At 43.9% G+C, this 20584-nt stretch overlaps 1 protein-coding gene across 10 annotated transcripts in view; it reads right to left on the reverse strand.

Annotated features, from left to right (window-relative positions):
- The window catches only part of HUWE1 (HECT, UBA and WWE domain containing E3 ubiquitin protein ligase 1), a 160934-nt gene that overhangs the window by 14038 nt on the left and 126312 nt on the right, over positions 1-20584 (reverse strand). For 7 of the 10 annotated variants that reach the window (XM_054565717.1, XM_054565723.1, XM_054565720.1 and 4 more), the window contains 20 exons: positions 18202-18413; positions 17618-17800; positions 13773-13945; positions 13272-13420; positions 12445-12520; positions 11528-11626; positions 10823-10956; positions 10466-10634; positions 8901-9129; positions 8083-8261; positions 7714-7803; positions 7397-7551; positions 6143-6188; positions 4374-4661; positions 3198-3489; positions 2870-3000; positions 2162-2376; positions 1797-2085; positions 1556-1658; positions 218-764 (listed from right to left, as the gene is read on the reverse strand). In XM_054565717.1, the coding sequence (XP_054421692.1) occupies positions 218-764; positions 1556-1658; positions 1797-2085; positions 2162-2376; positions 2870-3000; positions 3198-3489; positions 4374-4661; positions 6143-6188; positions 7397-7551; positions 7714-7803; positions 8083-8261; positions 8901-9129; positions 10466-10634; positions 10823-10956; positions 11528-11626; positions 12445-12520; positions 13272-13420; positions 13773-13945; positions 17618-17800; positions 18202-18413 (3759 nt within the window). The remainder of the gene's footprint in view (positions 1-217; positions 765-1555; positions 1659-1796; positions 2086-2161; positions 2377-2869; positions 3001-3197; positions 3490-4373; positions 4662-6142; positions 6189-7396; positions 7552-7713; positions 7804-8082; positions 8262-8900; positions 9130-10465; positions 10635-10822; positions 10957-11527; positions 11627-12444; positions 12521-13271; positions 13421-13772; positions 13946-17617; positions 17801-18201; positions 18414-20584) is intronic. The other 3 variants (XM_054565721.1, XM_054565724.1, XM_054565725.1) reach the window with 3 other exon arrangements.

Here is a 20584-nt window from a genome sequence, read left to right on the forward strand (position 1 = left end):
AATGGAAATAATACAGACTGCTGAAGGTTGTTTTGATGACTGAATGAGATAATGCATAAAAACTGTACAGTGAAAATTAAAAATCCACAAAGTTATTTACTGGACAATAGCAATTTCCAGAAATAATAATACAGGCTTTAGTAATGAGAGCTAATAAAGACTTGCTAGCTCCCTCAGAGTTCAGATTTCACGTAGACTGTTCCTTTAAGCTCCTCACCTTGGCCAATTGAATGAGTGTGTCCAGAACATGTCTGCAGACAACAGGAGCAGCCTGGGGGTGGATGTGGACAGTGGAGCCACTGCTTGCATGCTTCTCAGTATGTTTGCGCCCACCTGAACGCTGGATCTGGAATATATTAGTTCTGCATCCTAGGGCTGCATCCATGGATACTGAGAGCCAGGAAAGCTGGTTGGAGCTCTTAGACTCCATCTTGTGCAGCAGGTCCAAGGGCCGGTTCTCATGGCTGCTTGACCCACAGCTCTTGCTTGACTTTTTGCCCTTTTCTTCACTTGAGGATAGCTTGGGCGTTTCAATGCATAGCTCACTCTCACTGCTGCGCTGTAAGATGGACAGCAGGCTGCGTATGACCCAGTGGCGGGTCTGGGCATGGTAGCAGAGATTTCTCAGTACTCGGTGTAGACGACTAGTATTTAGCTTTGGTTCATCCACAAAAAGCAGGACCAGGAGACAAGACAGGGCTTCATGGTCCAGAAGGAGTCGTCCTCGGAGGCGGAGGAGAGTGTCCACGTTACTGCCAGAGGGCCTGGAAAAGAGCATAGTTTCTGGGTTAACACTTTAGCTAGAACTCTAGATCGGCCTCTGAGGAGGCTGGAGAATGGAGGGTGTCCAGTCCAAGGGCTCTCAACAGTAAATAAGAGTTGCCCTTGAGTTCCTACTATGTACCAGGCACTCTACAATGTCTATTAACAGCTTCTTCAAGTTACTGCTTGTAAAGACTAGAGAATCACCCATTTTTGAGATGAACAAGAGGCTCCAACAGGTTAATGACTTGCCCTACATCACACAACAACCAAGAAGGGAGTAGAGATTCTAGCCCAGGTCTGTATCATCAATTGGTAAAATCAGACTGCACCTACAGTCTTAGGAGATGATGCTCATTTCTGCATTCTCTAGACTATTGGGGTGGGGGGGGGGCGGGCTGCCTGCCTTACATAGGAACTGATCACTCCCTTCACATTTGACTCGACTCTACTTCAGCCTGGTTAATAACGAATTCCTCTCTATATCTGCAGCCTAGACACTACAGTCTCAAAGGCAAGTAGCTCATTGTTTTATTATTTGTATGGGAGGCAGGTGACTTTCCTTGTTGCAATCACAGCTAGTGCCAGCTTGGATTCCTTTGTGATTATGATCTATAGTAGCTACACTAAATCAAAAGTGTGGCTTTCTGAAGGGGGAGTCCAAAGATCTGGCTCCTCCACTTCAAGAAACACCCTAGAGACGTCATCCAGCCTCTCCACCTATAAATTATGGGAGATGGCCTAGTTGTAGATGTGATAGATCATATGGCAAGGTGATAAAAGACAAAGGTACCTGTTATGGCTGCTGCTACCCCCCATCTGGAAGGTACCACCCCTCTGTACTGCAAGGCGAGTATACTGGACCCCACGGTTGCCACTGAGGCGACTGGTGAAAGCTGGAAGAAAAGGAGGAGGAAACTGAAATTGGGAAGCAGGGTGGTGAGCTAGGTCCTGGTAATACCAAGGGGAACAACAGAGCCTCATGTGGCTGAGGTGTGACATTCCAGGGCCCATCCACTGCTTCCCCTCCATACCTGGGCTTCGGAGAATGGCAGAGAGTGCAGAGGTGCTGCTGTGCCCAAAGAGCCGCTCATGCATGAGCTGCCGCTGCCGGGCTTCCTGCTCTCGCCTCAGAGCTTGAGCCTCGGCTGCAATGTCAGGTGGCATCACAGCCAATACACTGTCCTCCATGTCCTCCAAGACACTGCGGCGCAGGTCTGAGGGCAGAGTCTGGATGAAGGTCACAGGGTCCATGGGGGTGTCTGAGCTGGCATTCTGTGCCAGTTCCCGTCGCTGCTGCTCAGCCCTCTGCTGTGCCAGCACCTTTGGAGCAGAAGAAGTCAATGGGGGAATACTTACGGCCAGGCAGCCTGGCCCCACCAGCTTCCCGCTCACATACTTCCTCCTGGATAGCTGGAGGCAGGGCGGCCAGGAACTCAGGGCTCACTTCGGTCACACCTGGATTTGCCACCACTGCAGGAGTTGAGCTATTTGTGGAGGGGGCAGTCCGGGTTGGCGGACGGATGCCTAGCTGGTTCTGCAGCACTTCCCGGCGAATGTCATCAGGCAGAGCAGCCAGAAAAGAGGGGTCTACACCTTCAGGGAGACTGATACCTGAAGGGAGATGCAAGATATGAAGGAACTCACACCTCTACTGATGTCTAAGATGTAAATGAAGTAAAGAAACCCATGGCCTTATTTGAGGAAACCAGCTTTCTATCCTCGCTGCATGCAGAGGACACACAGGACTCGCCCACCAACCCCAGGTTCAGAATAGCTCATTATGTGTCAGGTTCTGTGCGCACACTGTCACTTAACTTGCATCGAGACTCCACCATGTAGCTATTATCGCCTCCTCAGTATCAAGAAGATCAGACGGGTTAGGTAATGGCCCTCGGTGCTAAGGCAGGAGGTGGCGGAGGGGCACTTGAGCAAAAACCAGTCTGACTGCAAAGCCTGTGCTCATTCCATCACGTAGCGTCAGCATACCCTTACTGCCTCCTCTCCATCTGAATAGAACTATTTGACTGGTGGGCATTTCCACGCCAAGAGCTACAATAAGCCTAAACAGTTACTTCAAGATGGCCTGAGCACACATGTAGCTCACCTGCAAGGGGATCTTCCTCTTCACTGCTTGTTGAAGGCAGTGGCTCCTCTAGGATTCCCCGGGAATCTGCTCCAGAAATGGCCACAGCAGACTCTCTGGTGGAAGAACTCTCAGAGGACGCAGGAGTAGAGCTGAAGGAAATCATTTTCACATTGCTCTCTGTGTTATGTTTTCCCATTCATAAAGTACTCCTACAATACCCCCTTCTCACAGAAGTCAGGTTGATTTTCCCCAGTGCGCAAAGCACGTGCATCAGTTAAGAAGTATGAACATGGCTTGAAATACCCACCAACACATCTCGCCCTCCTCTTGCTCACACAATACTCACCCATTCTCAGGGGCCTGGGCAGGTTCCCCTGACCTATCACCCCTGCCTTGCACTTCTGTCACAACTGGTGGGGCATCCCCAGGAGTAGAGCTGCCTGCTGTGGGCTGCTCAGAACTGCCAGCTGCTGAGGTGTCACCCACAGCCTCCTCCAGGGTACAGGAAGCCAGGCTGCTGGTGTCCATGGGAGAGCCTTCCAGTTGACTGCTGACAGCTGTCAGTGCATCAGAATCTTCAGCTCTCTCTGGGGAAAGAGAGGCTAGGAGGAAGTCACATGGAGAGGTTAGATCTCTGCCTGGAATTAAGAAGCAGCCAGATTAGACTTCTCACTTCTCTACTTTTAACACCACACTAGCCTGATGTCCTCTCTCAATGCCACCTACTTTAAAAGGCTCAGCCCAAGTCCTTTCTATCATCTGTTGAACATTTATGGTGTTCCAGGCATGCCTATGACACACATTCCCTGGGCACACCAGGTAAGGGATCCAGTCACTTGTATATCTCCTGCAGGTACCAACTGTACATGCATGTTGGTTCTATTTATCTCAACAAACAAGGTCCCTTGAAGGGAAAGAACCCCTATATCTTAAGGTTTCTCCCCAGAGCACAATCATAGACAGCATGGTATAGAGCAGCAATGGCAAACAGGTTTAGTTTACCCTGTCAGAACACTGCTGAGAATTCTGAGGCCCCATTTGAGACCAATGGGAAATAGTGCCACGAGATAAATGTCTGCTGACATGGGAGAGAGAGCTGTATGTGTGGGTCATGTGCTTGCCATTCCTTGAACTACTGATGGAGAACAAGCTTTAGTCACATAAATCTGAATTTTAATCCCAGCTCACCCACTTAGTGGCCTTGGGCTAATTATTTCACTTCTAAGTTTCAATTTATTCATGGAGATAACACCATGTACTTTAGAGGGTTGTTTTGGAAGAAGTTAAATAATAAGCCCAGGAACAGAGTGATCACCTCAATAAACTGTTAACATAAATCACTAGAGGACACAGAAGAAATCTCAACTTTAGCTAAGAAAGTTAATGTGAGAGCTGAGATCCTACTACTTGAGGACTTGAGCTTCTACTATTTCATTGGAGAGAGGAAAGAGAAACTACAAGAATGTCTATTTTCCCCTCCTGTACTACCCCTTCCACCCCACCAAACCCTGAAACTACTCACTTATAGTGGGAGCTGGAGATAACTCCATTTGAGTTGTTTCCGTTTCTCCACTTGGCCGTGTAGAACCCAATTCCTCTGGTTCTACAGGCATCAACAGCTGTGCAGAGTTCCCCCCTTCTCCAGATGGGGACTGTAACTCTTGAGGAATTTCTCCCAAGGCTGGTGGGGGTGGGAGTGTTGGTTGCTGTTGTGAGGGCTGTAGAGTGACAAGGGTGTCCTTGGACTCAGATGTAGCTGCATCAGTTGAAGATGGGGTTGTTGGGTAGCTGTCAGGCATAGGAGTCCCATCTTTCTCGGAAAGAATGACAATAGGTGTGTTAAGGGGCAATGAGCCAAGGACCTGGAAAGCCACTCAATCAGCACATGTGGCTTGACAAGTATCCCACCCAGCTAGTGATACAGGGTTCCCCCTGACCACCAAATGCTCTTAAGGAACAGCTGGTGGCTGGTCTGGTATACCCAGTATAAGGGCTGAGGCACAGTGCTATCTTAGTCCCAAGAATTGGAGATTCCTTTGTAGATCCTAAAAATTAAATCCTTTCTGTGCCCCAGAAAGAAGAGGGAAAGTTAAAATCACTTTATATTTGCCCCACTCTATAAATATCACCTGCCCCCTTCCACCACCCTTTTCTTCCAGTCTTGATCAAAAAACATCTACAATTCTTCCGGATGGAAGCAACTTTGCAAAGACTAACTGTGAATATGCCACATACCAGGGAAAGTAGTAAGTTGTATAGTTATCTTCTAATTGGGGCCTAAAATCCCTACCCCACAACAATACAACTTACTACCTCACCCCGGCATAAGCAGAATCCTCTAGCAAGGGCGGTGGGCAAGAGGTCACATTATTGGATGACAGACCCTTTCAAAGACCTTTTGCTAAGATTAAGGGCACCAGGGCACCTACCCTCTTTCACTGCTTTAAAAAAAGATTGTGTAGGCTTTTGTACAATCATTTTCCAACTCAAGTGCCAAAGGAGACAGAAGGTATAGGGAAGTAGAAGTTCTGAGGAAATAGGGGTGGGGGAGACATACAATACCACATGGACCTCAGACTCACAAAATGGCTATTGATATTTAAAGGAATAGAAAGCATATGGCAGTAAGACCATTTAGCCCACAGAGCTACCTTCCCCAATAGCAGGTTGCTCAAGATAATGTTCCTACACTTTTAGATTCCACAGAACCATGAAATTTATATAGAAAGTAAAAAGTAAAAAGAGATAAGTTGAGTTAGCCACTTTTAGTTTAGTCAAGTAAGAAACAAAATCCCATCACCATCATTTCATAGAAATAATTTTGAAACTCAACCAGAAAGGACATAATTGCTATAAAAAATAGTCCTTTAAAAGTTGAATAAATTCAGCTTTCTGAAAAACTCATTAAACCTCCCTTATTTTGTTCATTTTCATTGCGGACTGGCATTTGGGGAACCACTGTCACCAAGTGTTCTCATGAAGCAGCACACCGTGGTAATCACCAAAGGGGACAGGACACATGGACTCACTACACATGCCATAAGGCAGCATAGTACAGTCAGAACGAGAAGTTGAACAGAGCACGTCGGAGGGGAAGTGTACCACCGTGGGAAAGACAGTAGACTGTATAGTTATCTCCAAGATGGGGTATGACCCTAAAACTATACAATCTACTACCTCATCCCACAGAGCACTGGTGTTCATCTTCAGCCCATGTGGGCCAGCTGCTTCGAAGGGTCAGGAGAAAGAACCAACCAAATAGCAAGAAGGGGAAGAGGAAGGGAGAGTTACCTGAGAGGTTCTGTTCAGTGGAGTCGTTTGTCTTAGATGCAGTACACTGCAAAGAAAGGGACAGACAATTGTGGGATTCTGCAAGCACGCAAGATAGAGGTCGACCGTAATCGTCACCACCCCCTACACATGCCATCTATGTATTCAATGACCGGAATGGAAGATGAGCACTTCAGTGTGCAAATGTCTTTCATTTCTCACACACATACTCATGTCTCATGTTCAAAGATGGCTTGGGGACAAGGGGGAAACTGCCAGGTAGCTGACTGAAGAATGAGAAGAAAGGATAGTAAAAACCACTTTAGAGCTGGGCTGGACATAGCACATGACCTGAACGCAACATGAGACCAGCAGAAATTTCTGAAAGTTTTACCTATATACATTTCCCTTCCCTGGGTTCATTTTTGTCTACTCCAGCTTTTTCAATCACATTCCAGGCTTGCTTATTTTCTATCCCTTTTCACATGTTTAAAACAATTATTACTGTTTATTAGGTAAAAGGTCTATACAAATGTGTTTGTTAGATAAGGCTTGTTATCATAACCAAACATTTCAATATCCTTATTTTTAATCTATTGGATATCCTAATTGCAGAGTGGGATATAATAAAGTGTTTAAAGTCTTTTAATTTCTTTGTATTTCTAATAGCTTTTACTCATGTATTTTAAAGCTATACTGTTCGAGGTTCTAGAAGTTTCAGAAAAAGGTAGGTAGATAGCTTCTTTCTAAACCAAAATCATGGTAGAGATTTTGAGAAAATGACATATGGTGATGGGGTTCTGGGTAGAAACGTTTTCTCTGCTCTGATGTCTAGGCAGATAAGGAACAGGGTTATCTTGGTAAGGCCCCCGGCCCCCCGCAACCTGCCACACACTTGGTAAGGCCGTCTACTGAGAGAAACAGAACTGAACCACCAAGAGCATGGTTGAGTCAAGGTCATTATTCTTGTCTAGCTGCAGCCACTGAAGGTAGAGAATACACAGTGTGACTGGTGAGTCAGGAGCCGCTCTGGTTCTGGATCATTTTCCCCAGCAAGACGTTAGAGAAATTATTTTCCCTCTGGGTTTGAATTCTCTCGCCGCTCCCCGCCACAACCATGTGAATATACAGCAACTTTGGAATGGATCGTTTCTCAGGTTCAACGTGAATGTTCAAGGATTTTTCAATGGCCCTTGGTGCCGTATGTATATCAAAATCATAGAAAGTTAAGGCAGACATAGCCAAAGACGAATCCTCCCAGCCCTTAGGAATCACCTGTGCACTCTGATCCCTGTTCTCCTTATCTTCTTTGCCTTTGTCAGTTATTTTTGTTTCTTCCTCAGCCAGTTGTTTCCTGCGTTTCTCCCGCCTTTCTTCCAGCTCCTCATCCCTCAGGAATTCCAGATGATTGACAATGGGCACTTTAACAACTGGATCAAAGAAGCAAAGATCAGGAGCTACTCAGGGGAGGTAGCGGGGAGAACCCAAGAGGGAGAGCTTGTGGCCACAGACAACCAAGGAAACAACTTTCCAGGTATTTCTTCCAGCATTGGAGGTCTCACTGCCTTGATAACCAAGCTGTTACCACACACCTGAAACACAGTCGTGCATACTCTCAGCATCGAGAACTTTACATTCTTCTGTCCAGCGGGTCAGGGCTGTGGGGATGCTGGACAAGGTCCCTGCAGAGGAACAAAGGAGAGTGAGACTCTGTCCTGCCATGCATCAACAGACCCCAAAATCGCACTATTTCCCTAACAGGACCCAGTAGCTATCACAAGGTATGGCATATCACAGGTACCCAGACATAAAGTTTTTGTTGCCTTTGGGGTAAGTCACTGAGTGGTTCTGGCTTGTATTATAAGATGGGGTTTTCTCCAGGCACTGTTCTGCTTTCCCTCAGCAGGGAAAAAGTAGAATCTGACAAAAGTGCACCCTCCCCTTTCACCACACACACTTGCCTGCTTGGCTGGTAGCTGTGCTCTGGTCATGGAAAAAGTCATCCAGCAGTTCATCGTCAGACCGGGCAATAATGTGGACGTCATCGTTACCCACCAGGAGGCGGGCTCGGCCACGGCTTTGTAAGGGAAGGCTGCTGCTCAGCTGAAGGATGTCAGCAGCAGCAGAGGGACCGAGCAACCTGTAGGGTGATGGCAGGGTGCCATGGTTATGATACATAGCAGTCCTGCAACTTGTTACTTTGAGGCCCTTTCTGTATCCTCTTGAAATGTGTAACACTATTAAGGGCTGATCATATTACACTAAGTCTTAGTTACTTTTGTAACTACTTCGTCACGTTTGCAAACTTTATTCTGCCTGAGGTTGCATATTACTACAGAGTCCGTGGAACAGAGTGTCACTGATGATGCCAGGCACTCTGTTACGATATAATGACTCCGTTACACACCCACTGTAGTTTGTACAATGACCATTATGACACCTGTATCCCTTTCTTTCACTTAAAGTTACTTTTAAGTAATTTTAGAAATGAAAGAAGCACTAAACACTAAGCCTTAGGGCATCAGTCCTGCTCTGCCTATATCCAAAGTTTTAAGTGCTTGGTATATGAGATGCTTAATGATTGCTGAATACACAGGACACTTAAGCAAAAGAACACCATTATATAATTTGGCATTCCCCAAAAGGCTGCACATATAGTCCACAAAGACATGCGACAAATATATTATTTGTGTGTGATGAGAGCATTAAGTGACGAACTGCTTCCCCTAGGTGGAGACAATGCTGAAGTCCAGTGAGCCCAAGAGCCTTTGTAACTCACCTCTGCAGTATGAGAGGAGGGTTGGGCTGGCGATTCCCAGGGTAGTGAACGTGAATGGTGTGGCCTGTATTGGCTGTCAGCTGCCTTAGGGTCCTCTGACTGCGCCCGATGCCCTGGGTAAGACGCGTTGTAGAGGAGCCACTGCCCAATGTCAGGGAACTGTGGTCTGCATGGCGTACCATCAGTGGGTGGGTGGTAGGGATATTTCCTGGGGATGGGGGGATGTCTGCTGCAAGGACAATATGCAAAGGGGTCAGTGCCAAAAAGAAATCTCTTCCATGGTTGTTCAAGCAAAACCATGTCTCCTGGGCCTTACTTCCTCACACGGAAACCTGAGCTTTGTCCTTTCTCCCTCATTCCCACACCTCATCTACATTCACTGATGCTACCATAGCTCATGCTACCATCTCTCACCTAGATACTGGAATAGCCTCCTAACTAGTACCTTCTCCCAATCCATTCTCCACACTATAGCCACAGTGATGCTTCTAGGCCCCTCAGAAACATGCTGCTCCCTCTGCCTTGAAGACTCTTCTCCCCTTCTTCACCTGCTCTTTTGTTCTTGGCTTAGATTTCACTTCCTCTAATTCTACAGATTGGCTTACTAACCTTTACTCTTTGTTTTCTTACCATACAATGGAGTTCCTGTTTATTTATAATTCCTAATAGACCATATGCTCCAATGAGGGAAAAGGGCTGTTTTCTTTTTTTCCACTAGTCTTCCCAGTATATAGGACACAGTAGGCACTCCTTAAATATTTGTTCAATTTGTTGAATTGACAGAGGCTCAACGTAAGGAAGACTGATGGAAATCACAAAAATGCAAAGAAAATCACAGAATAAAAGGTATCTTAATAACTATGTAATCCAACCCATTTTTTTTCCTTTTCCAACTTTTCATTTACAGGTGACAAACTGAGGCTCAAAGAGGTAAGAGACTACTTGGCCAAGACAACCCACCAGAACAGTTCAGTGTTTCCTGCTATATCATGCTTGTGATTTAGGGTCAAGACCTGCCTTCTCAAGACAGGCTGATTTTAAGAACTCGATGCTAAAAGGGAACTTTGACGTTGAAGGGGAAGGAAGGAGGAGATTCACTCTCTCCTCCGAAAGACGCATCCTTGATGAACAGAGTGAATGTGCTCAAATGTACTCCCCAATGCCAAGCTCAAAAGTGTCCATCCAAACTCTCAAGATCCAGTGTTACAGACATAGGGATTATTGATTGCCCCGTTACTGTAGCGTGCACATGGGTGCCTGACGTAGTCAGCCTTGATATTTCATTTTTTAAAAAATTCAAGCAAATCATCAAGCTGTCCAGGCTCTAAAATGGCTGCCTGTTTACTGAAGTGGAGAGAACAAGAGCAGCCTCTCAATTCTTTCTTCTAAGTATACATTTATCGAGAGAGATGGATTCAGATATCCCTTGCCCCAGGAAGTCGGCATAGGAAAAGAAGTGCTGTCTGTATTAGATTGATAGCTGCTGTTTCATTCACTGCTTGGCTTACCCTAGAGAAGGGTATAAGGATCAAGAGATAAAACCCAGCTGAGCCCCTGTATCTTACTAGCACTGGAGAACATGTTGTCAAACTCAATGATGAGATCATCCTCCCGGTCAAAGCGCTCAAATCGGACCAAGGGAGAAGCGTTCATATCAGGGTAATCCTCATCCAATTCCATTTCAGAGCCATCGTCGTCATCATCTTCATCTCCCTCTTCACCTTCATCATCCTCCTTAAGGGGAAAATAGGATATGGAGAATTGCTGGAGGTAAGGATTTTCTGAAGTCTGGTGTCATGGCCACATTTGCACATGAGGGAGAGAGGCGCTGAGGCTAGCAACCCAGACTGTTGGCTTTTTCCAGCTCTGTGTTCCCATGGAAGAGGTTGTCTGAACCAACCCCAAACACAGTCCCCCCTCACCTGATCATCTTCCTCATCTTCCTCCTCCTCCTCCTCTTCATCCTGACTATCATCCTCATCCTCGTTACTGCCACTGCTGTCCTCTTCCTGAGTGTGCTCCTCCTCATCCTCAGGGTCCAGGATATTCATGGAATCTAAAACAAAGGGAGCACATTGGAGGACTATACTGAGTAGCTAGAAAACAGGCTACTGTGTAGGCCAGCAGATTGAGTGGGAAGGCGATGTGGTATCTGACTCTAGGAGAGGAAGAACCAGGTCTGGGGTGATATACAGACTTAGTGAGCCAGCCCCAATTTCCTGAAAGTGCCAATCAGTGCATCAACACGCTGAGCAGGGTGGCTAAATGTGGAGGCTTGAGGAGCCATGGTCTAGGACTTGGCCAAGTCTGCTGGTGCCCCCTTGCCTTTCCAGCCCTACTTTGCTATTGACTGCATCCTGTTGGTAAGAGGGAATCTGGAGCGATGATAGCAGGTGGGTGAGAAGAAAGCGAACCAAGTAAGAAGTGACAAAATTTTTGGGCAAGCAGTAGTAACATGTTATTTGAAAAACTGGCTGAGGATAAAGTGGATGGTGTATGTCAGCGCATGCAGACAGATGCTTCCTTATTCTGCACATTTGGGCAGCTGCCTCCAGGAAAACCCTAGTGTAGTATCTGTCAGACGTGCAGGGCAAGAAGGGAGGCCTTTTTGGCCTCGGCACTCTCACCTTCTCGGTTGGCCTGCAAGGTGGAAGCTTGGCTGAGGTTGGAAGGAGCTTCATCCATCAGCACGTCCTCTTGTGATTCATCCTCTCCACTTCTGCTCACTGAAGGTTACAGAGCAGAGCCTTCACTGAACAACAGAGGACTTCCCTTTCCAGATTGGGTGTGCCTAAAGTAGCTACATACACCCAGCAGATATCCATTTTTTTTTTTTTGGATGAGGGAGAAGACCTGGGTTCTGCTGTTGACTAGCTACTTGAGCTTGGCCAGTTATTTTACCTGTCTGAGTCTCAGTTTCCTCATCTGTAAAATGGGATGATCACATCTGCCCTGCCAATTCCACTAATTGTGAAACCACAGAGAATAATGGGTGTGAAAAAGCCTTGTCAAATTTAAGAATACTTGTCTACTTCCATCAATCCTTTGATTTCCTTCGTCAGTAAAATAAAAACAAGTAACACATAGACCCTTGGAGCCAGGTGATAATAGGTTCCCTTTGCCGTTTTCCCTCTCAGTTGTAAAAAGGGCCACCCTAAGTTACTGACCACTCTTTTTACACTACTGAGACTCAGAGGCAGAAAGCCCCTGAATTTTGAACTGAAAGGAAAGCACTTTCTCGCCCTATAGCACTACAACCTTCTCTAGGCCTCCATGAATAATAAACAATGTGCCTGATGTTATCATCTATACTGTTGGCCACCCCCACCACCTCCCCCACATAGGCAACATTTCAGACCCACCACAGGTCTGTAGATGGATTGTGAGTTTCTCATCTGTAAGACAGTCAATATCAAGACAAGCAGCAATCTAGGCTGGCTATGAGCCCTTAGGCAGAGCTGAGCAAGCAGATGATGAGAAAAAGGGTCCTCCCAAGAGAGACTGAGGCAAAGGAAGAGGCTATACTCAGTTCTGGGGCTCTCACCTATAATTGTACTGTTCCCAGATCCGCCATCCCTCTCAAGCAACTCATCTATCAGGTCCTCCAGCTCATTCTCAACCTGGAGAGAAATAGAACATATATAGATGCACACAAGTCTGTATCATTATGCTAGCACTGAAACCCTAAAAAAAGCCAGCAAGGGAGCATGTATTTCTTAGTATAATGTGTGACAGAGGGTGTCATATAAATACCACACATTTGGTGATATTAAGAGCACAGAAACTACGATGTGCTGCCAATTCACACTCAGACTGTCCTTCAAATGGGTCCATCCCAGTTATCTGAGAGCAGGTTAGTCTTTATACCATCCAGGATACATGCAAATCTCCTTAGAGCTAGCAGCTTAGGACTGTAGGCCCCATTTCTTACCACTCCTGCCAGCTCCAGAAATTGCAATGCTTTCTTTAGGGTTGTTATAAGACCGCTCTTTGAATGCCCCAGTGAGACCTGATGTTATAGGCACAGCAGTAATGTTTAGGAGCTTCCATTAATACCAGAGCCAAGTAAAGCAAAGACCCTGGGCCCAAAGGGCTCAAAAGCTAGCTTTCTACATCAACAGTTCACCTGTCCTTAGTTTTCCTGTTGGGATTGATTCCGTATCATAGTACATTGCATCCTGACCCTACCCCCACCCATCATTTAATACAGTACAAATACATTTACTGAGCATATAGTAAGCACATCATCTGTGCTCCTCTACAAAGCAGACAGCATGGCAGCAAGGATCTAAAGTACTCACCCACCCACGTTACTTTGGGGGTCTAGTTCAGCGCCGCAAAAGGGGTATGCTGGGTGATCTGCCTCCCTACCTGCATCTCTTGTGAACTGAGCACCTCAGGCTGCCCAGCAATCACCACTGAGTCGGTTTCAGCCTCCCCATCCATGATATCCCCATCTGCCACCTCTGTCTGAGTGACATCATGATCCTCCTCCTGCACTTCTGCTTCCCCAGGCTCGCCTGAAACAATCAACCAACCAGCAAAATAATCAAAGGGTGCCTATGGGCAGGGCACCATGAGGCAAGCATGAAGACAATAAGGTTCCTTCCCTGGGCAAGTTTACGAGTTCTCAGAGAATAAATGAATGGGTGACAAAGGAAAAGACAAGGCTGCGTGTGAGGATTGCCAAATAAGGCTGCAATTTCAAGCAATTCTTTGTGGGGTAGATTCCCATGCCACTACGACAGATCTCTGGAAGGCCAGTAAGTTCCCAGGGAAACAATACCAAGCCAGAACAGCTGTGATGCCATGCCCATAAAATAACTATGTCCACCCGGCCAGTGCTCCTGTCCACTGGCTCTGATTCCCTACCTGGATCCTGTTGGTTGCTATTGGAGTCCTGAGAGGCTCCTTGAGCATCCTGCTCAGCCTTGCTCTTGTTAGAAGCACTCTTGCTCCCAAATAGGCTACTGGGCTGGTTCACAATCCGGGAAAGTGTTTCCAAAGGCTTCAGAGCAGCGTTGACTGTGTTGGCCATGTTGGGGCTGAGATAAAGGAAGACAACAAAGATGGACTGAACACACAAATCCACACTAAAAGGCAACAAAAGGCTCATCAGAGTACAAATGATCCCAAAAATAGGGCATGGAAGGTACAAGGTAAGCTCAGGACATACTGTTGCACTAGAAGTCTTTCAAAAGCAAGAAGGCTTAAAAAAAAAATTAATGTGGTCATTACCATAGGCCAAATTTGAGATAATTTGAGCAACAAAAAGAACAATGATCATAATTATAACACATTAAATATAAAAGGAACCTACAAGAATGCCACCTAATACAACGGAATGAAAATGAGAACACCATCACTTTGCAACCAGCAATGTAAACGATCCAGGCAAGGATCACCAATGAATGTTCAAACCATTGAGTTAAAAATCTTCAGGCCCTGGCTAGTGTGGCTCAGTGGGTTGAGTGCTGGACTGCGAACCAAAAGGTTGCTGGTTCGATGACTAGGTTGTGGGCCAGGTACCCACTTGGGGGTATGTGAGAGTCAGCCAATCGAGGTCTCTCTCACACATGGATGTTTCTTCTCTTTCTCCTGAAGTGTAAATAAAATCTTAAAAAAATATTCAGGGCACAGGGTATTCACATGATCTTCATAAGTTCAAAGCACCACCTCACAAATAACTTACTGATGCAAAGGTGGAAATCTAACCTTTAAGTATGTGATCAAACTTAGCATCAGCAATAATTGGACAAACTGGCATTAGATGTCTCCTGATGTGATACACTGAGAAGGGCAAACGTACTACTATGTACTGCTCTTGCCATAAAAACTTTAGGCTGATTCTAACCATAAGAAAGATTATGGGAGATTATTATAAGATATCTGGCTTTCTAGATTCTTCAAAATATTCAAGTATTAAAAAAAAAAACCCCAAATAACAAGAGACCTATGACAACCAAATGCAATGAATGATGCTCACTGATCAAAACCCTCTCCCCTAGGCTATGAAGATACACTTGGAATAATTGAGGATATCTGAATATGAAATATATATTTAGTACTATCATATTAAAAAAAACAGAATGATCACATTTCAATACACAACTTCTTTACAACCAAAAAATAGAACAGCACAGTAAAATAACAAAAACATGGTATTTTATTTGCAATGCATGCAACATAGTTAACATTTTAGTTATAAATGAGCTCTTAAGAAACCAGTTATAAAGACACTAAAAATCCAAGGGACTAGAAAAATAGAAAATGAAATAATACGAATGACAATTAAGAATTAAGAATATGATGACTGAACTGAACAATGACTAAAGAATAATTTCTTTGAAGCATCACACTGTCAAAGAACAAAAATGGTGTGTTGTATAGCCTGAACTCTCATAAATGAGTACTATCATATTAATGGTAAATTTCTTAGATGTGATGATGGTAACTGTAGCCACATAAGAGAACGTTTGTTCTTAGGAGAACATGCTAAAATATTCAGAGGTTAAGCATCAAGTAGTTTGTAACAAATTTCAAATGATTCAACTCACATTCACCTCTTGAAAAGGGTAGTGGAGAAGGTAACTAAAGCAAATAGGACAGAATGTTAACCATTGGTTAGTCTAGGTGAGACATATGGTGCTCCTTATACTACTGTGAGTGTAAAACTTTTAAATGTTTTTAAAAATGGATGAGGCTGTGTCAAAAGGACAAAGAAGTCAGCTTGAAGATGCCCCACGGGCCAAAGAACATGAAAAAGGATAACTGTAGTGATCGAAATAATTCAAGAATTGATTTTAAGAATCAATGAAAATTCACAAGTCCATAATCCTACTTAAAGATAGGAAACCAGAGAAAACTCACACACATCTGAGGTGGTGATTTAACCTATTTTTAAAATTTAACTCTGAAAATTGGTGACTTAAGGGAAAAAATGGAGTTTTTATTCTGCCTTTTCAGCAAGAACTGTATTTCACAATAACCAGACTTTCCTTCTTGAACTGGGGCTAATCACAGAAAAATCCTCACTAATAATGAAGAAGGAATGACAGAAATTAGAAAGTTAACACTGATAACTCCCAAAGAAATTAACTGATGCACGCAAGGATTATCAATGGGCATTAAGACTATTAGTAAGTATATGGTTGATAGGGAACTAGATATTTGTACAGTGCCAAAGAAATAACACAGATTACTTTCTAGTAAGAGGGGGTGAAATACAACAGTACAGTGATGATTATCATTCTACTCTAGTGGTCAATCTTATCATGATTAAAATGGTAGTTCAGAGGTCTTCCCATTATACAATAGGAGACATACATCATCTATGATATATCCTACCCAATAATGTTTAAATTGCTCCATTAAGCCTCTAGTTCTAAAAATAAGTTTACAGAGACAGAGTAAAGAAACAAGTTAAACTATACTGCAAGGTATCAAATACACCAAATCCAGAAGGTGAAACACCCTGCAGAACAGTAGGCCTGGTCACATCAACAAGTTAGTTGTCATGATCAGCAGCAATAAAATGAAGATTTAAAAAAATTAAATTAAGGATCTTTGTTAGAACAGAGATGCATAGGACAAAATCAGGTGTAATGCAAGGCCAATAACTAGATTCTGGTTTGCACAAAAATTTTTGAATAGAGATTTGGATAGGATAAAGCTTGATTTACACAGAAAGGTAGAGACTAGTAACTGAAAAAAACCTGAGAAAAACAAAACAAAAAACAAACCCACCCCAGGTTACACAATAGCATATATACTGTTTTATTTACATATGTGAAAAGTTCATTTGTTTTTTTTTCTGTAAGATGGCTCTAGTAGTGCTTAGTTGTCTTTAACTTCATTTGAAACAATTTTGTTAGATTTTATTGTGATAGCTGGTATATCAGCCTGCGTATAAAAAAAACTTAGCAAAATTGTTGAATTTTTGTGTAGCCATTTCAATACTGAAGATGGGAGAAAATAAGCAACATTTTAAGCATATTATATGCTTTATTATTTCAAGAAAGGTAAAAACACGACTGAAATGCAAAAGAGGATTTGTGCAGTGTACGGAGAAAGTGCTGTGACTGACTGAATGTGTCAAGAGTGGTATGCGAAGTTTCCTGGAGATTTCTCCTTGGGTGATGCTCCATGGTTGGATAGATGAGTTGAAATTGATAGTGATCAAATTGAGACATTAACTGAGAAAATCAACGTTATACCACATGGGAGACGGCCAACATACTCAAAATATCCAAATCAATACAGTTATTGGTAAGAATGAAAAAATGTGCATTTTACTTTATGAAAAAAAAATGGACTTTTTGGGCAACCCAATACAATTAACAGTGGTATCTGAGTGGTAGGAATATGGTGTCTATTTTTGCTCATTTATATTCTTATGATACACACAGAATCTTGCAATAAAAGGTTATTTTTAATTAAAGGGGGGGAAACTTAGAAAACAATTAATTAGTGATATAGTTCAACTCTTGAGTTTGCAGCAAATGAGAAAACTAACACCTAAAGAAAAGAAAGTGTCTTTCTTAAAAGCCCCAATACTAGAACTCAGGTTCCCACCTAAATCCAAACTCTTCCTTATCACACTGTTTGCTCATTACTCATCTGGCAAGAAAACATGACATATTAGGCAAATGGAGAAATAGGCAGCATGATTAAAGAGAAAGCAAAAGCCTGGGGCTGGGGCTTGGGAAGGATTTTACCTGGACAGGTCCAGGCTGTGAGGCACTCTGGCCAGGTCATTAACCAGTCCCTTCTTCAGGAAGAGTCGAATGATATTGTTCATGCCATTGTGCTGGGTCTTGGCCGTGGCACTGCTATAGAAGCTGGAGGTGGAGGGGCAGGACTCCATGATAGTACTGATGATACACATCACCGCCTGAAGCCTGGGAGAGAAGTTTGACACCTCTATCATTTGAATACAGCCTGCTCTTCAGCCATATTTTACTAACTTGCCTCAGATAACTGTCTTGTACACTGTTTCCTCCTAAAAGTAACAATTAAAGAGGTGATAACTCACTCCTTGGGTGGTAGTATTTTTTACTTCCTTTAAACATAGTTCGAAATATAAGACTGAATAATCAACCTCCTGCTTGATGAAAACAATCCTTTGTTTTCTCTAAGCTGTTTACCTATCTTTTCCAAATGTAATCAGTTTGAGAGGACCAGAGGATGTAGTGTTGGTATAACCAAAACTCTTGTTCAAACCAAGAAATCCCATGGGCCTAGAATGAAGTTATAAGGGGATGCTACTGGTTATCAGCAGTAGGTCAGGCATGAATTTTACCTGGCATGTTTCTCTGTACTCTCAGCCATAGCCAGTGCCCGTCCCAGGGCTGCTTTTACTTCATTCACAAGGGCCACCTGGGCATCTGTGCCACTCCCGGCAGCAGCAAGGCTTGCGAGGAATAGGCGGGCAAGGGCAGGTGTGTCCTTGTCTTCTGCATTCTGGGTATGCGGCAGGAGGTGGTCCAGAACAAAAGCTAGCACACTGCAGTCCTGAAAAGTCATTAATCATGACATTTACTCACAAGTACAATTATGCTATATTGTTTGCACATCAATGACGTGCACATACGCAGATGATCCTTGAAGTCACCTAGTCAGTGATTACCAGGTCCACTCCATAGGTGAGAAAAACAAGGCTTAAAGGTACAAGCTAAGTGGGTAGCAAATCCAGATTCTATGCTTCCAAATCTCATTCATTTCCTAGTAAACATTTTTTGTATCTTCTTTTGGATGTTACTTGGCATTTTTAAAGACATTTTTTATATGTGATATTTAAATAGAACTGTTAACAGCAGATCTATGAAAGAGTTAAGACAGTTCAATATTTTCCCCATCTAAGAGATGGGTAATATGAAGCCCAAAGAAATGTGGCCTTGCACAAAGAACTTAGTGAATGGCAAGGATTCAAATCTTGATTCCTAATCAAGTGCTATAATCCCTTCAGTATTCGATTAAATTGTAATATTACTTACATCTACAATGTGCCCAGGACCCTGGGCTAGAAATTGGCAGGGGATGAATGAAAAGCAGCACAGTCATAGATACGGATACCCAAAAACATTCAATGCAGGGTTACTTAAAATAGCAAGAGGCCCAACAGGTACGAAAATTAAGTCAGACCTTTTCCCTCTAACAATGATCTGTGCCCTGATACTTCCTTATCTTAAAAAGAAAACTTAGTTCTGTTGCCATTCAAGCAGATTTTGGATCAAAATGCTCTGATGATTTTGCAACTAGACAGAGATGATGGCTGCACAACTGAATGTACTAAATGCCACTATACTCTGCACTTTAAAATTGGAAAAAAAAAAACAAACTTTGTAATTTGGGAAAGCAATATGACCAAGTAAAAAGGATTTGGAACCAGAGATCTAGGTTTCAGTTTCTAGTCCTGCTACTCTGAAGTATGGCCTTGTGCAAGGTATTGATCTCTGAGCCTTTTCCCTTCTCTATTAAGGAGCAACACCAACAACCTTTCAGTGCTGAGGTGAGGATTACCAAGAGTATTTGCAATGCATTTCTGAATACCCAGAACCAATGGGTCACTTGACAGATATCAAGCAGATACTTAGCCAAGTTTGCATTTGTCTTATTCCACAAGTAATGCTTCTATACATTGTAACTACAACTCACGTAAGTGTCAAAAACTTTGAAATAAATGCCCAATGTATATTTAATAAATATACTCTACAAAGGACTTATAACTAGGACATAAAAAGAACTCAACAGAAAACAAAGAGACTGAAATACTTCACATCCAAATGGCCAACAAAGGGAAATTTTAACAACACAGTATCATTAAAAACCCACTAGAATGACTAAAAAAATATGAGGCACCTGCAGGTCTGAGCCACGGGTGAGCACAGGTCCTTGAAGGTGCACCACTGCAAACCAGACAGAAAGAAATTTTGGGGCACTGGGAGTGCCGGCTGGCAGGGTGTTTGGTTGGCTTTTCATGCGTGGTCTATAGTATCAGCTGCACCAGGAAGCGAGATGTTGAAGTCACAACCCAAACAGGTCAGACCAGAAAATAACATTGAGACTTCCAGTCAAGATGGAGGCATAGGTAAATACACTTTGCCTCCTCACACAACTACAGAAACAATTACATTTAGACTACAAAACAAATAATCACTCAGAGCTGTCAGAAAACCGAGCTGTATGGAAGTCTGACAACCAAGGACTTAAAGAAGCCACATTCATCCAGATGGATAGGAAGGGCTGAGAGGTGGAGAGGGGTGGAGAGAGGTGGAAAGGCGCAGAGCTGTGGGAGTGGAACAGAGAGGCGGCGGAATGGGTGGTCCCACATTCATATGTGGTGGATAAAAATCAGGAGGGATGCCTTGGGGAGCAAGGGATCCCAGCCTCAAACCAGACCACCCAGCAGCCCAGGAAGATAAATTCCCATAATTTCTGGCTGTAAGAACCAGTGTGGGTTGGGGCTGCAGAAGAAACAGGTGGGTTATCAGGAGACTCCTCTTAAAGGGCCTGCATCGGTTTGGACTTACGCAGACCCACCCCACCCCACCTGAGATTCAGTACTAGGGCAACAGCTGGAAGGGGACAAGTGGCATACGGGGAGAGAGTGAAGAGACTGGAAACAGGGAGAGTGCTGGGAGACAGCTTCCTCCTGGGAAAACCTCCAGAAGCCAGGCAGCGGC

The sequence above is a fragment of the Pteronotus mesoamericanus genome, unplaced genomic scaffold, assembly GCF_021234165.1.
Source record: "Pteronotus mesoamericanus isolate MK-2021 breed Mesoamerican mustached bat unplaced genomic scaffold, CSHL_Meso_final contig_166, whole genome shotgun sequence".
NCBI classification, from domain to species: domain Eukaryota; kingdom Metazoa; phylum Chordata; class Mammalia; order Chiroptera; family Mormoopidae; genus Pteronotus; species Pteronotus mesoamericanus.